General features: G+C 41.9%; 1 protein-coding gene across 1 annotated transcript in view; it reads left to right on the top strand.

The window, feature by feature from the left end:
* Window positions 1-1,021: 1,021 nt before the first annotated feature.
* LOC127926395 (thyroglobulin-like) overlaps window positions 1,022-17,742 on the top strand; it is a 56,989-nt gene continuing 40,268 nt past the window's right edge. The window contains 4 exon segments of the mRNA XM_052511779.1: window positions 1,022-1,128; window positions 3,118-3,197; window positions 3,609-3,752; window positions 4,493-4,558. Of these exon segments, the coding sequence (XP_052367739.1) occupies window positions 1,070-1,128; window positions 3,118-3,197; window positions 3,609-3,752; window positions 4,493-4,558 (349 nt within the window). The 5' untranslated portion in view covers window positions 1,022-1,069.

Raw genomic sequence — 17,742 nt, 5'->3', positions numbered from 1 at the left:
GTATGTTGTAGTGATGAGATCCCTGGTAGGTTCATGGTCAGTATGTTGTAGTGATGTGCTGCTGGATGAGATCCCTGGTAGGTTCGTGGTTAGTATGTTGTAGTGAGGTCTGCAGGACGAGATCCCTGGTAGGTTCATGGTCAGTATGTTGTAGTGAGGTGCTGCAGGACGAGATCCCTGGTAGGTTCATGGTCAGTATGTTGTAGTGAGGTGCTGCAGGATGAGATCCCTGGTAGGTTCATGGTCAGTATGTTGTAGTGAGGTGCTGCAGGATGAGATCCCTGGTAGGTTCATGGTCAGTATGTTGTAGTGATGTGCTGCAGGATGAGATCACTGGTAGGTTCATGGTCAGTATGTTGTAGTGAGGTGCTGCAGGACGAGATCCCTGGTAGGTTCATGGTCAGTATGTTGTAGTGAGGTGCTGCAGGATGAGATCCCTGGTAGGTTCATGGTCAGTATGTTGTAGTGAGGTGCTGCAGGATGAGATCCCTGGTAGGTTCATGGTCAGTATGTTGTAGTGATGAGATCACTGGTAGGTTCATGGTCAGTATGTTGTAGTGAGGTGCTGCAGGATGAGATCCCTGGTAGGTTCATGGTCAGTATGTTGTAGTGATGTGCTGCAGGATGAGATCACTGGTAGGTTCATGGTCAGTATGTTGTAGTGATGTGCTGCAGGATGAGATCACTGGTAGGTTCATGGTCAGTATGTTGTAGTGAGGTGCTGCAGGACGAGATCACTGGTAGGTTCATGGTCAGTATGTTGTAGTGAGGTGCTGCAGGACGAGATCACTGGTAGGTTCATGGTCAGTATGTTGTAGAGTGGTGCTGTAGGTCTTCTTCAACTTATCCCACTACCATATTATTTACCAGAATAATACATTGGCCTCTAAACATCATCAACTTATCTCCATTAAAACAGCGTAAGGAAGCAAACACAGTTTTTCTCCAGAAAATAATAAAATGTTCTATTATTTCAGGAGCTCCTTTGTGTTGTTCTCTCTGTTGTGTTTTAACAGTTGATCTGACTGGAAGTGTGGAGAGTTTTTACAGCCGTGTTCCCTTTAAGAAGATGGTGTCTTATTCCGTCCGAAGCCGCGTCAACCTGAGTGACAAGCCTATCACTGAGGGGTAAGAGGCCTTAGGGCGGTGTCAACCTGAGTGACAAGCCTATCACTGAGGGGTAAGAGACCTTAGGGCGGTGTCAACCTGAGTGACAAGCCTATCACTGAGGGGTAAGAGACCTTAGGGCAGTGTCAACCTGAGTGACAAGCCTATCACTGAGGGGTAAGAGACCTTAGGGCGGTGTCAACCTGAGTGACAAGCCTATCACTGAGGGGTAAGAGACCTTAGGGCAGTGTCAACCTGAGTGACAAGCCTATCACTGAGGGGTAAGAGACCTTAGGGCGGTGTCAACCTGAGTGACAAGCCTATCACTGAGGGGTAAGAGACCTTAGGGCAGTGTCAACCTGAGTGATAAGCCTATCACTGAGGGGTAAGAGGCCTTAGGGCGGTGTCAACCTGAGTGACAAGCCTATCACTGAGGGGTAAGAGACCTTAGGGTGGCGTCAACCTGAGTGACAAGCCTATCACTGAGGGGTAAGAGGCTTTAGGGCGGTGTCAACCTGAGTGCCAAGCCTATCACTGAGGGGGTAAGAGACCTGAGGGTGGCGTCAACCTGAGTGACAAGCCTATCACTGAGGGGTAAGAGGCTTTAGGGCGGTGTCAACCTGAGTGCCAAGCCTATCACTGAGGGTAAGAGACCTTAGGGTAAGTCAACCTGAGTGACAAGCCTATCACTGAGGGGTAAAGAGGCTTTAGGGCGGTGTCAACCTGAGTGCCAAGCCTATCACTGAGGGGTAAGAGACCTTAGGGCGGCGTCAACCTGAGTGACAAGCCTATCACTGAGGGGTAAGAGGCTTTAGGGCGGTGTCAACCTGAGTGCCAAGCCTATCACTGAGGGGTAAGAGACCTTAGGGTGGCGGTGTCAACCTGAGTGACAAGCCTATCACTGAGGGGTAAGAGGCTTTAGGGCGGTGTCAACCTGAGTGCCAAGCCTATCACTGAGGGGTAAGAGACCTTAGGGCCGTCAACCTGAGTGACAAGCCTATCACTGAGGGGTAAGAGGCCTTAGGGCAGTGTCAACCTGAGTGCCAAGCCTATCACTGAGGGGTAAGAGACTTTAGGGCGGGTCAACCTGAGTGACAAGCCTATCACTGAGGGTAAGAGACCTTAGGGTGTCAACCTGAGTGACAAGTTCACTGGGGCTGAGACCTTAGGGCGGTGTCAACCTGAGTGACAAGCCTATCACTGAGGGGTAAGAGACCTTAGGGCGGTGTCAACCTGAGTGACAAGCCTATCACTGAGGGTAAGAGACCTTAGGGCGGTGTCAACCTGAGTGCCAAGCCTATCACTGAGGGTAAGAGACTTTAGGGCAGTGTTACCTGAGTGACAAGCCTGGTCACTGAGGGCTAAGAGACCTTAGGGCAGTGTCAACCTGAGTGACAAGCCTGGTTCTGGGGGTAAGAGGCCTTAGGGCAGTGTTAACCTGAGTCAAGCCTATCACTGAGGGTAAGAGACCTTAGGGCGGTGTTCTGGGGCCTATCACTGAGGGTAAGAGGCCTTAGGGCGGTGTTACCTGGGTCCCACTGGTTCTGGGTCTGAGAGACCTTAGGGCAGTGTTACCTGGGTCCCACTGGTTCTGGGGCTGAGAGACCTTAGGGCAGTGTTACCTGGGTCCCACTGGTTCTGGGGCTGAGAGACCTTAGGGCAGTGTTACCTGGGTCCCACTGGTTCTGGGGCTGAGAGACCTTAGGGCAGTGTTACCTGGGTCCCACTGGTTCTGGGGCTGAGAGACCTTAGGGCAGTGTTACCTGGGTCCCACTGGTTCTGTTATATTTTACTAGTTCAATCAATAACAAACATCTTCTTTAGGATAATAATAATAATAATAATAATAATAATATATGCCATTTAGGTCTGTTATATGTTGCATAGTTCACGTATCAATAACAAACATTACAAGCTTCTTGAGCCAGGATAATGACAAAGTCTCTAGGAAACAATTCCTGTTTAGTTTCCCCAAAGAAAAGGTGTGTGCCTGCTTTGTGTTTGTACCAGGTTCCGTGAGTGTGAACGGAGATGTGATGAAGACCCGTGTTGCCGTGGAATCGGATACGTCAGGGACACACAGTCACCTGGTCAGTTATTATTTCAGTCAACATATTAACTGACATGTTTTTACAGTGCTGACAATTTCTCCGACATTCAACATTCAAGGGGGAAGAGTGAAACAATCACAATATAGCTCCAAAGTCCAAAGGAGACACAAATATTTCCTCTAAAGTGTGTGTGTGTGTCTTTGTGTGTGTCTTTGTGTGTGTCAACTTTGTGTGTCAAGTGTCTTTGTGTGTGTGTCTTTGTGTGTGTGTGTGCGTCTTTGTATGTGAGTCTTTGTGTGTGAGTCTTTCACAATGTAGTCTTTGTGTGTTTGTGTGAGACTGTGTGTGTGTGTGTGTGCGTGTGTGTGCTGTTGTGTGTGTGTCTTTGTGTGTGTGTGTGTGTGTGTGTGTGTGTGTGTCTTTGTGTGTGTGTGTGCTGTCTCCATCCAGGATCAGACGTTCTCTGCCTGACTCTGAACAGCTTTGGTATCCAGACGTGTGGTGAAGGAGAACGGACAACCTGGAGAGTCCAGGACTGCACCCCCTCCAAAGTAGAAACCGGAGTGTATCCGCTTGGCTGGTACGAGAAACCAGGTGTGTGTAAACGTCCGAGGATAAGTAGGTACAGGGTGACTCCCAAATGGCACCCTATTCCCTATGGGCTCCTGGTCAAAAGTAGTGCACTACATAGGGAATAGGGTGCCGTTTGAAACTCTACAGCGTTTAGGGTAGCTTACTCAGCGAGGAGGCATGAAACACATCTTGTTCGAACTTCTGGCCAACATCTTGAGTTGTCTCTTACCTTTTAAGTTTGATGTCTTGATGTTACCTTCTCTTCTGGAGAATAGTGACAGCGGCGTTGCCCTGGTTACAGTCCGTGTGTCCCAAATGGCACCTTCTCTTTATGTAGTGCACTGCATTTGACCAGAGCCCATTGGAGGAATAGTGTGCTATTTGGGACACAGCTGCACACTGATTCAAACAGAAACGTGTTATTATGCCTCAGCTGTTCATCTCATTTTGTGGGTTATATTTTGTCACTTGGTAAGGATTGCAGAAACTACTAATTGTTCTTACTTTTTTGGGGGGGAGAAATTCTCAGACTCGCTGGTCATTTTTCTATTCTTAAGAGTCCCTTTATAGCTCACACATTTGTTTCTGTTTCTATGTCGTGCCCTAGGGTGCTATTCGGGACACAGCGGTAATACATGTTTTCTCCAGTTGGTGTTGCTGAGCCACGTGATCTAGCAGACACATTGATTTAACCAAGTAGTTGTCTGATCGTTAAGGAGTTTATTACGTAATGACTCAGACGTTTCCATTGTTCTCCACAGTGAACCAGTGGACTAAATCACCACGGTTGTGCCCCAGTTTCCAACTACGTGTTCCTTCAGAGAACGGTGAGAGTGCAGTTAATATTTCACCTCAGGAGTTAGAATGTACAACAACATTACACTGTTCGTTGGATACGTCAGCTACAATACACAGACTGACTGTGTGTTTATTCCTGCCGTCATCCTCCTGTAAACGGTTGAATGTAAACACGTCATCCTTTCTGTCTCTGGATGAGGCCCCACAGTTCCTTCTGCATGTGTTTGATTTATTTAACCTTTATTCAACAAGGCAAGTCAGTTCAGAGCAAATTATTATTTACAATGACGGGCTACCCCCCCCCCCCAGGGCAAACCCTCCCCCAGCGCTGGGCCAATTGTACGCTGCCCTATGGGACTCCCGATCACGGCCGGTTGTGATACAGCCCGGGGGATAGAACCAGGGTCTGTAGTGACGCCTCTAGCACTGCAATACTCCCAAACCTATTCCTTATATTGTGCTCCACTTTTGACCCGAGCCCGTAGGGCTCTGTTAAAAAATAGTGCATTATGGGGAATGGGGTGCTGTTTGGGCAACAACCCATTTCACATTTGTGTGTGTTCAAAGGGACCCCCCTACCACCTCCTCACATCAAAGAGACAAACTAACATGGTCATCAAGCTTTCATTGTGCTGACGTGCTGAAATGTTTACAAGCCACAGTGTTTCCCAGTTAGCCTTTAATTACACTCACTTCCTCAATACCCTCCAGTAGCTAGAAACCTGTCCATTAGACAGAGGAGATACTGTCTCCAGTAGCTAGAAACCTGTCCATTAGACAGAGGAGATACTGTCTCCAGTAGCTAGAAACCTGTCCATTAGACAGAGGAGATACTGTCTCCAGTAGCTAGAAACCTGTCCATTAGACAGAGGAGATACTGTCTCCAGTAGCTAGAAACCTGTCCATTAGACAGAGGAGATACTGTCTCCAGTAGCCAGAAACCTGTCCATTAGACAGAGGAGATAATGGCTCCAGTAGCTAGAAACCTGTCCATTAGACAGAGGAGATACTGTCTCCAGTAGCTAGAAACCTGTCCATTAGACAGAGGAGATACTGTCTCCAGTAGCTAGAAACCTGTCCATTAGACAGAGGAGATACTGTCTCCAGTAGCTAGAAACCTGTCCATTAGACAGAGGAGATACTGTCTCCAGTAGCTAGAAACCTGTCCATTAGACAGAGGAGATACTGTCTCCAGTAGCTAGAAACCTGTCCATTAGACAGAGGAGATACTGTCTCCAGTAGCTAGAAACCTGTCCATTAGACAGAGGAGATACTGTCTCCAGTAGCCAGAAACCTGTCCATTAGACAGAGGAGATAATGGCTCCAGTAGCTAGAAACCTGTCCTTTAGACAGAGGAGATACTGTCTCCAACAGCTAGAAACCTGTCCATTAGACAGAGGAGATAATGGCTCCAGTAGCTAGAAACCTGTCCATTAGACAGAGGAGATACTGTCTCCAGTAGCTAGAAACCTGTCCTTTAGACAGAGGAGATACCGTCTCCAACGATTCCAGTAGCTAGAAACCTGTCCATTATTATTAGACAGAGGAGATACTGTCTCCAACGGCTCCAGTAGCTCGAATGTTGAAATGTGCTGAAATGTTTACAAGCCACAGTGTTTCCCAGTTAGCCTTGAATTACACTCACTTCCTCCATACCCTCCAGTAGCTAGAAACCTGTCCATTAGACAGAGGAGATACTGTCTCCAGTAGCTAGAAACCTGTCCATTAGACAGAGGAGATACTGTCTCCAGTAGCTAGAAACCTGTCCATTAGACAGAGGAGATACTGTCTCCAGTAGCTAGAAACCTGTCCATTAGACAGAGGAGATACTGTCTCCAACGACTCCAGTAGCTAGAAATCTGTCCATTAGACAGAGGAGATAATGGCTCCAGTAGCTAGAAACCTGTCCTTTAGACAGAGGAGATAATGGCTCCAGTAGCTAGAAACCTGTCCATTAGACAGAGGAGATACTGTCTCCAGTAGCTAGAAACCTGTCCTTTAGACAGAGGAGATACTGTCTCCAACGGCTCCAGTAGCTAGAAACCTGTCCATTAGACAGAGGAGATACTGTCTCCAACGGCTCCAGTAGCTAGAAACCTGTCCATTAGACAGAGGAGATACCGTCTCCAACGATTCCAGTAGCTAGAAACCTGTCCATTAGACAGAGGAGATACTGTCTCCAACGGCTCCAGTAGCTCGAATGTTGAAATGTGCTGAAATGTTTACAAGCCACAGTGTTTCCCAGTTAGCCTTGAATTACACTCACTTCCTCCATACCCTCCAGTAGCTAGAAACCTGTCCATTAGACAGAGGAGATACTGTCTCCAGTAGCTAGAAACCTGTCCATTAGACAGAGGAGATACTGTCTCCAGTAGCTAGAAACCTGTCCATTAGACAGAGGAGATACTGTCTCCAGTAGCTAGAAACCTGTCCATTAGACAGAGGAGATACTGTCTCCAACGGCTCCAGTAGCTAGAAATCTGTCCATTAGACAGAGGAGATAATGGCTCCAGTAGCTAGAAACCTGTCCTTTAGACAGAGGAGATACTGTCTCCAACAGCTAGAAACCTGTCTATTAGACAGAGGAGATAATGGCTCCAGTAGCTAGAAACCTGTCCATTAGACAGAGGAGATACTGTCTCCAGTAGCTAGAAACCTGTCCTTTAGACAGAGGAGATACCGTCTCCAACGATTCCAGTAGCTAGAAACCTGTCCATTATTATTAGACAGAGGAGATACTGTCTCCAACGGCTCCAGTAGCTCGAATGTTGAAATGTGCTGAAATGTTTACAAGCCACAGTGTTTCCCAGTTAGCCTTGAATTACACTCACTTCCTCCATACCCTCCAGTAGCTAGAAACCTGTCCATTAGACAGAGGAGATACTGTCTCCAGTAGCTAGAAACCTGTCCATTAGACAGAGGAGATACTGTCTCCAGTAGCTAGAAACCTGTCCATTAGACAGAGGAGATACTGTCTCCAGTAGCTAGAAACCTGTCCATTAGACAGAGGAGATACTGTCTCCAACGGCTCCAGTAGCTTTAGACAGAGGAGATAATGGCTCCAGTAGCTAGAAACCTGTCCTTTAGACAGAGGAGATACTGTCTCCAACAGCTAGAAACCTGTCTATTAGACAGAGGAGATAATGGCTCCAGTAGCTAGAAACCTGTCCATTAGACAGAGGAGATACTGTCTCCAGTAGCTAGAAACCTGTCCTTTAGACAGAGGAGATACCGTCTCCAACGATTCCAGTAGCTAGAAACCTGTCCATTATTATTAGACAGAGGAGATACTGTCTCCAACGGCTCCAGTAGCTCGAATGTTGAAATGTGCTGAAATGTTTACAAGCCACAGTGTTTCCCAGTTAGCCTTGAATTACACTCACTTCCTCCATACCCTCCAGTAGCTAGAAACCTGTCCATTAGACAGAGGAGATACTGTCTCCAGTAGCTAGAAACCTGTCCATTAGACAGAGGAGATACTGTCTCCAGTAGCTAGAAACCTGTCCATTAGACAGAGGAGATACTGTCTCCAGTAGCTAGAAACCTGTCCATTAGACAGAGGAGATACTGTCTCCAACGGCTCCAGTAGCTAGAAATCTGTCCATTAGACAGAGGAGATAATGGCTCCAGTAGCTAGAAACCTGTCCTTTAGACAGAGGAGATACTGTCTCCAACAGCTAGAAACCTGTCCATTAGACAGAGGAGATAATGGCTCCAGTAGCTAGAAACCTGTCCATTAGACAGAGGAGATACTGTCTCCAGTAGCTAGAAACCTGTCCTTTAGACAGAGGAGATACTGTCTCCAACAGCTAGAAACCTGTCCATTAGACAGAGGAGATACTGTCTCCAACGGCTCCAGTAGCTAGAAACCTGTCCATTAGACAGAGGAGATACTGTCTCCAACGGCTCCAGTAGCTAGAAACCTGTCCATTAGACAGAGGAGATACCGTCTCCAACGATTCCAGTAGCTAGAAACCTGTCCATTAGACAGAGGAGATACTGTCTCCAACGGCTCCAGTAGCTCGAATGTTGAAATGTGCTGAAATGCTTACAAGCCACAGTGTTTCCCAGTTAGCCTTGAATTACACTCACTTCCTCCATACCCTCCAGTAGCTAGAAACCTGTCCATTAGACAGAGGAGATACTGTCTCCAGTAGCTAGAAACCTGTCCATTAGACAGAGGAGATACTGTCTCCAGTAGCTAGAAACCTGTCCATTAGACAGAGGAGATACTGTCTCCAGTAGCTAGAAACCTGTCCATTAGACAGAGGAGATACTGTCTACAGTAGCGAGAAACCTGTCCATTAGACAGAGGAGATACTGTCTACAGTAGCTAGAAACCTGTCCATTAGACAGGAGATACTGTCTCCAGTAGCTAGAAACCTGTCCATTAGACAGAGGAGATACTGTCTCCAGTAGCTAGAAACCTGTCCATTAGACAGAGGAGATACTGTCTCCAGTAGCTAGAAACCTGTCCATTAGACAGAGGAGATACTGTCTCCAGTAGCTAGAAACCTGTCCATTAGACAGAGGAGATACTGTCTCCAGTAGCTAGAAACCTGTCCATTAGACAGAGGAGATACTGTCTCCAGTAGCTAGAAACCTGTCCATTAGACAGAGGAGATACTGTCTCCAGTAGCTAGAAACCTGTCCATTAGACAGAGGAGATACTGTCTCCAGTAGCTAGAAACCTGTCCATTAGACAGAGGAGATACTGTCTCCAGTAGTTAGAAACCTGTCCATTAGACAGAGGAGATACTGTCTCCAGTAGCTAGAAACCTGTCCATTAGACAGAGGAGATACTGTCTCCAGTAGCTAGAAACCTGTCCATTAGACAGAGGAGATACTGTCTCCAACGGCTCCAGTAGCTAGAAACCTGTCCATTAGACAGAGGAGAGTACAGGCTTTTAGCTGCTCTCATTACTATCTAGCACAGTGGATAGTGTTGGAATTGGATGCTTTAGAGAGCTCTGTCCCTTTGACATTAAAATACATTTCAATGGCTGCATCCCAAATATGGAGCCTTTTACCTTGTGCAGGACACTGAACAGAGCCCTATGGGGCAATGTGTTAGATGTAGACACTGAACAGAGCCCTATGGGGCAATGTGTTAGATGTAGACACTGAACAGAGCCCTATGGGGCAATGTGTTAGATGTAGACACTGAACAGAGCCCTATGGGGCAATGTGTTAGATGTAGACACTGAACAGAGCCCTATGGGGCAATGTGTTAGATGTAGACACTGAACAGAGCCCTATGGGGCAATGTGTTAGATGTAGACACTGAACAGAGCCCTATGGGGCAATGTGTTAGATGTAGACACTGAACAGAGCCCTATGGGGCAATGTGTTAGATGTAGACACTGAACAGAGCCCTATGGGGCAATGTGTTAGATGTAGACACTGAACAGAGCCCTATGGGGCAATGTGTTAGATGTAGACACTGAACAGAGCCCTATGGGGCAATGTGTTAGATGTAGACACTGAACAGAGCCCTATGGGGCAATGTGTTAGATGTAGACACTGAACAGAGCCCTATGGGGCAATGTGTTAGATGTAGACACTGAACAGAGCCCTATGGGGCAATGTGTTAGATGTAGACAATGTGTTAGATGTAGACAATGTGTTAGATGTAGACACTGAACAGAGCCCTATGGGGCAATGTGTTAGATGTAGACACTGAACAGAGCCCTATGGGGCAATGTGTTAGATGTAGACACTGAACAGAGCCCTATGGGGCAATGTGTTAGATGTAGACACTGAACAGAGCCCTATGGGGCAATGTGTTAGATGTAGACACTGAACAGAGCCCTATGGGGCAATGTGTTAGATGTAGACACTGAACAGAGCCCTATGGGGCAATGTGTTAGATGTAGACACTGAACAGAGCCCTATGGGGCAATGTGTTAGATGTAGACACTGAACAGAGCCCTATGGGGCAATGTGTTAGATGTAGACACTGAACAGAGCCCTATGGGGCAATGTGTTAGATGTAGACACTGAACAGAGCCCTATGGGGCAATGTGTTAGATGTAGACACTGAACAGAGCCCTATGGGGCAATGTGTTAGATGTAGACACTGAACAGAGCCCTATGGGGCAATGTGTTAGATGTAGACACTGTGTTAGATGTAGACACTGAACAGAGCCCTATGGGGCAATGTGTTAGATGTAGACACTGAACAGAGCCCTATGGGGCAATGTGTTAGATGTAGACACTGAACAGAGCCCTATGGGGCAATGTGTTAGATGTAGACACTGAACAGAGCCCTATGGGACAATGTGTTAGATGTAGACACTGAACAGAGCCCTATGGGGCAATGTGTTAGATGTAGACACTGAACAGAGCCCTATGGGGCAATGTGTTAGATGTAGACAATGTGTTAGATGTAGACAATGTGTTAGATGTAGACAATGTGTTAGATGTAGACAATGTGTTAGCTGTAGACAATGTGTTAGACAATGTGTTAGATGTAGACAATGTGTTAGATGTAGACAATGTGTTAGATGTAGACAATGTGTTAGATGTAGACAATGTGTTAGATGTAGACAATGTGTTAGATGTAGACAATGTGTTAGATGTAGACAATGTGTTAGCTGTAGACAATGTGTTAGATGTAGACAATGTGTTAGATGTAGACAATGTGTTAGATGTAGACAATGTGTTAGACAATGTGTTAGATGTAGACAATGTGTTAGATGTAGACAATGTGTTAGATGTAGACAATGTGTTAGATGTAGACAATGTGTTAGATGTAGACAATGTGTTAGATGTAGACAATGTGTTAGATGTAGACAATGTGTTAGATGTAGACAATGTGTTAGACAATGTGTTAGATGTAGACAATGTGTTAGATGTAGACAATGTGTTAGATGTAGACAATGTGTTAGATGTAGACAATGTGTTAGATGTAGACAATGTGTTAGATGTAGACAATGTGATAGATGTAGACAATGTGTTAGATGTAGACAATGTGTTAGATGTAGACAATGTGTTAGATGTAGACAATGTGTTAGATGTAGACAATGTGTTAGATGTAGACAATGTGTTAGATGTAGACAATGTGTTAGATGTAGACAATGTGTTAGATGTAGACAATGTGTTAGATGTAGACAATGTGTTAGATGTAGACAATGTGTTAGATGTAGACAATGTGTTAGATGTAGACAATGTGTTAGATGTAGACAATGTGTTAGCTGTAGACAATGTGTTAGATGTAGACAATGTGTTAGATGTAGACAATGTGTTAGATGTAGACAATGTGTTAGATGTAGACAATGTGTTAGATGTAGACAATGTGTTAGACAATGTGTTAGATGTAGACAATGTGTTAGATGTAGACAATGTGTTAGATGTAGACAATGTGTTAGATGTAGACAATGTGTTAGACAATGTGTTAGATGTAGACAATGTGTTAGATGTAGACAATGTGTTAGATGTAGACAATGTGTTAGATGTAGACAATGTGTTAGATGTAGACAATGTGTTAGATGTAGACAATGTGTTAGATGTAGACAATGTGTTAGATGTAGACAATGTGTTAGATGTAGACAATGTGTTAGATGTAGACAATGTGTTAGATGTAGACAATGTGTTAGATGTAGACAATGTGTTAGATGTAGACAATGTGTTAGACAATGTGTTAGATGTAGACAATGTGTTAGACAATGTGTTAGATGTAGACAATGTGTTAGATGTAGACAATGTGTTAGATGTAGACAATGTGTTAGATGTAGACAATGTGTTAGATGTAGACAATGTGTTAGATGTAGACAATGTGTTAGATGTAGACAATGTGTTAGATGTAGACAATGTGTTAGATGTAGACAATGTGTTAGATGTAGACAATGTGTTAGATGTAGACAATGTGTTAGATGTAGACAATGTGTTAGATGTAGACAATGTGATAGATGCAGACAATGTGTTAGATGTAGACAATGTGTTAGACAATGTGTTAGATGTAGACACTGTGTTAGATGTAGACACTGTGTTAGATGTAGACACTGTGTTAGATGTAGACACTGTGTTAGATGTAGACAATGTGTTAGATGTAGACAATGTGTTAGATGTAGACAATGTGTTAGATGTAGACAATGTGTTAGACAATGTGTTAGATGTAGACAATGTGTTAGATGTAGACAATGTGTTAGATGTAGACAATGTGTTAGATGTAGACACTGTGTTAGATGTAGACAATGTGTTAGATGTAGACAATGTGTTAGCTGTAGACAATGTGTTAGCTGTAGACAATGTGTTAGATGTAGACACTGTGTTAGATGTAGACAATGTGTTAGATGTAGACAATGTGTTAGATGTAGACAATGTGATAGATGTAGACAATGTGTTAGATGTAGACAATGTGTTAGATGTAGACAATGTGTTAGATGTAGACAATGTGTTAGATGTAGACAATGTGTTAGATGTAGACAATGTGTTAGATGTAGACAATGTGTTAGATGTAGACAATGTGTTAGATGTAGACAATGTGTTAGATGTAGACAATGTGTTAGATGTAGACAATGTGTTAGATGTAGACAATGTGATAGATGTAGACAATGTGTTAGATGTAGACAATGTGTTAGATGTAGACAATGTGTTAGATGTAGACAATGTGTTAGATGTAGACAATGTGTTAGATGTAGACAATGTGTTAGACAATGTGTTAGATGTAGACAATGTGTTAGACAATGTGTTAGATGTAGACAATGTGTTAGATGTAGACAATGTGTTAGATGTAGACAATGTGTTAGATGTAGACAATGTGTTAGATGTAGACAATGTGTTAGATGTAGACAATGTGTTAGCTGTAGACAATGTGTTAGATGTAGACAATGTGTTAGATGTAGACAATGTGTTAGATGTAGACAATGTGTTAGATGTAGACAATGTGTTAGATGTAGACAATGTGTTAGATGTAGACAATGTGTTAGATGTAGACAATGTGTTAGATGTAGACAATGTGTTAGATGTAGACAATGTGTTAGATGTAGACAATGTGTTAGATGTAGACAATGTGTTAGATGTAGACAATGTGTTAGATGTAGACAATGTGTTAGATGTAGACAATGTGTTAGATGTAGACAATGTGTTAGATGTAGACAATGTGTTAGATGTAGACAATGTGTTAGATGTAGACAATGTGTTAGACAATGTGTTAGATGTAGACAATGTGTTAGATGTAGACAATGTGATAGATGTAGACAATGTGTTAGATGTAGACAATGTGTTAGATGTAGACAATGTGTTAGACAATGTGTTAGATGTAGACAATGTGTTAGATGTAGACAATGTGTTAGATGTAGACAATGTGTTAGATGTAGACAATGTGTTAGATGTAGACAATGTGTTAGACAATGTGTTAGATGTAGACAATGTGTTAGACAATGTGTTAGCTGTAGACAATGTGTTAGATGTAGACAATGTGTTAGATGTAGACAATGTGTTAGATGTAGACAATGTGTTAGATGTAGACAATGTGTTAGATGTAGACAATGTGTTAGACAATGTGTTAGATGTAGACAATGTGTTAGATGTAGACAATGTGTTAGATGTAGACAATGTGTTAGATGTAGACAATGTGTTAGATGTAGACAATGTGTTAGATGTAGACAATGTGTTAGATGTAGACAATGTGTTAGATGTAGACAATGTGTTAGACAATGTGTTAGATGTAGACAATGTGTTAGATGTAGACAATGTGTTAGATGTAGACAATGTGTTAGATGTAGACAATGTGTTAGATGTAGACAATGTGTTAGATGTAGACAATGTGTTAGATGCAGACAATGTGTTAGATGTAGACAATGTGTTAGATGTAGACAATGTGTTAGATGTAGACAATGTGTTAGATGTAGACAATGTGTTAGATGTAGACAATGTGTTAGATACAGACAATGTGTTAGACAATGTGTTAGATGTAGACAATGTGTTAGACAATGTGTTAGACAATGTGTTAGATGTAGACAATGTGTTAGCTGTAGACAATGTGTTAGATGTAGACAATGTGTTAGATGCAGACAATGTGTTAGATGTAGACAATGTGTTAGATGTAGACAATGTGTTAGATGTAGACAATGTGTTAGATGTAGACAATGTGTTAGATGTAGACAATGTGTTAGATGTAGACAATGTGTTAGATGTAGACAATGTGTTAGATGTAGACAATGTGTTAGATGTAGACAATGTGTTAGATGCAGACAATGTGTTAGATGTAGACAATGTGTTAGATGTAGACAATGTGTTAGATGTAGACAATGTGTTAGATGTAGACAATGTGTTAGATGTAGACAATGTGTTAGATGTAGACAATGTGTTAGATGTAGACAATGTGTTAGATGTAGACAATGTGTTAGATGTAGACAATGTGTTAGATGTAGACAATGTGTTAGATGCAGACACTGTGTTAGACAATGTGTTAGATGTAGACAATGTGTTAGACAATGTGTTAGACAATGTGTTAGACAATGTGTTAGATGTAGACAATGTGTTAGATGTAGACAATGTGTTAGATGTAGACAATGTGTTAGATGTAGACAATGTGTTAGATGTAGACAATGTGTTAGATGTAGACAATGTGTTAGACAATGTGTTAGATGTAGACAATGTGTTAGATGTAGACAATGTGTTAGATGTAGACAATGTGTTAGACAATGTGTTAGATGTAGATAATGTGTTAGATGTAGACAATGTGTTAGATGTAGACAATGTGTTAGATGTAGACAATGTGTTAGATGTAGACAATGTGTTAGATGTAGACAATGTGATAGATGTAGACAATGTGTTAGATGTAGACAATGTGTTAGATACAGACAATGTGTTAGACAATGTGTTAGATGTAGACAATGTGTTAGACAATGTGTTAGACAATGTGTTAGATGTAGACAATGTGTTAGCTGTAGACAATGTGTTAGCTGTAGACAATGTGTTAGATGTAGACAATGTGTTAGATGTAGACAATGTGTTAGATGTAGACAATGTGTTAGATGCAGACAATGTGTTAGATGTAGACAATGTGTTAGATGTAGACAATGTGTTAGATGTAGACAATGTGTTAGATGTAGACAATGTGTTAGATGCAGACAATGTGTTAGATGTAGACAATGTGTTAGATGTAGACAATGTGTTAGACAATGTGTTAGACAATGTGTTAGACAATGTGTTAGATGTAGACAATGTGTTAGACAATGTGTTAGACAATGTGTTAGATGTAGACAATGTGTTAGATGTAGACACTGTGTTAGATGCAGACAATGTGTTAGATGTAGACAATGTGTTAGATGTAGACAATGTGTTAGATGTAGACAATGTGTTAGATGTAGACAATGTGTTAGATGTAGACAATGTGTTAGATGTAGACAATGTGTTAGACAATGTGTTAGATGTAGACAATGTGTTAGATGTAGACAATGTGTTAGATGCAGACAATGTGTTAGATGTAGACAATGTGTTAGATGTAGACAATGTGTTAGATGTAGACAATGTGTTAGATGTAGACAATGTGATAGATGTAGACAATGTGTTAGATGTAGACAATGTGTTAGATGTAGACAATGTGTTAGATACAGACAATGTGTTAGATGTAGACAATGTGTTAGACACTGTGTTAGACAATGTGTTAGATGTAGACAATGTGTTAGCTGTAGACAATGTGTTAGATGTAGACAATGTGTTAGATACAGACAATGTGATAGATGTAGACACTGTGTTAGATGTAGACAATGTGTTAGATACAGACAATGTGTTAGATGTAGACAATGTGTTAGATGTAGACAATGTGTTAGATGTAGACAATGTGTTAGATGTAGACAATGTGTTAGATGTAGACAATGTGTTAGATGTAGACAATGTGTTAGATGTAGACAATGTGTTAGATGTAGACAATGTGTTAGATACAGACAATGTGTTAGACAATGTGTTAGATGTAGACAATGTGTTAGACAATGTGTTAGACAATGTGTTAGACAATGTGTTAGATGTAGACAATGTGTTAGCTGTAGACAATGTGTTAGATGTAGACAATGTGTTAGATGCAGACAATGTGTTAGATGTAGACAATGTGTTAGATGTAGACAATGTGTTAGACAATGTGTTAGATGTAGACAATGTGTTAGATGTAGACAATGTGTTAGATGTAGACAATGTGTTAGATGTAGACAATGTGTTAGACAATGTGTTAGATGCAGACAATGTGTTAGATGTAGACATTGTGTTAGATGTAGACATTGTGTTAGATGTAGACAATGTGTTAGATGTAGACAATGTGTTAGATGTAGACAATGTGTTAGATGTAGACAATGTGTTAGATGTAGACAATGTGTTAGATGTAGACAATGTGTTAGATGTAGACAATGTGTTAGATGTAGACAATGTGTTAGATGTAGACAATGTGTTAGATGTAGACAATGTGTTAGATGTAGACAATGTGTTAGATGTAGACAATGTGTTAGACAATGTGTTAGATGTAGACAATGTGTTAGATGTAGACAATGTGTTAGATGTAGACAATGTGTTAGATGTAGACAATGTGTTAGACAATGTGTTAGATGTAGACAATGTGTTAGATGTAGACAATGTGTTAGATGTAGACAATGTGTTAGATGTAGACAATGTGTTAGATGTAGACAATGTGTTAGACAATGTGTTAGATGTAGACAATGTGTTAGATGTAGACAATGTGTTAGATGTAGACAATGTGTTAGATGTAGACAATGTGTTAGATGTAGACAATGTGTTAGATGTAGACAATGTGTTAGATGTAGACAATGTGTTAGATGTAGACAATGTGTTAGATGTAGACAATGTGTTAGATGTAGACAATGTGTTAGATGTAGACAATGTGTTAGACAATGTGTTAGATGTAGACAATGTGTTAGATGTAGACAATGTGTTAGATGTAGACAATGTGTTAGATGTAGACAATGTGTTAGATGTAGACAATGTGTTAGATACAGACAATGTGTTAGATGTAGACAATGTGTTAGATGTAGACAATGTGTTAGATGTAGACAATGTGTTAGATGTAGACAATGTGTTAGATGTAGACAATGTGTTAGATGTAGACAATGTGTTAGATGTAGACAATGTGTTAGATGTAGACAATGTGTTAGATGTAGACAATGTGTTAGATGTAGACAATGTGTTAGACAATGTGTTAGATGTAGACAATGTGTTAGATGTAGACAATGTGTTAGATGTAGACAATGTGTTAGATGTA

Source organism: Oncorhynchus keta, unplaced genomic scaffold (assembly GCF_023373465.1).
Source record: "Oncorhynchus keta strain PuntledgeMale-10-30-2019 unplaced genomic scaffold, Oket_V2 Un_contig_7506_pilon_pilon, whole genome shotgun sequence".
In the NCBI taxonomy this organism is placed as follows: domain Eukaryota; kingdom Metazoa; phylum Chordata; class Actinopteri; order Salmoniformes; family Salmonidae; genus Oncorhynchus; species Oncorhynchus keta.
The sequence above is the reverse complement of the archived record's forward strand: the minus strand, read 5'-3'. Positions and strand labels throughout refer to the sequence as shown.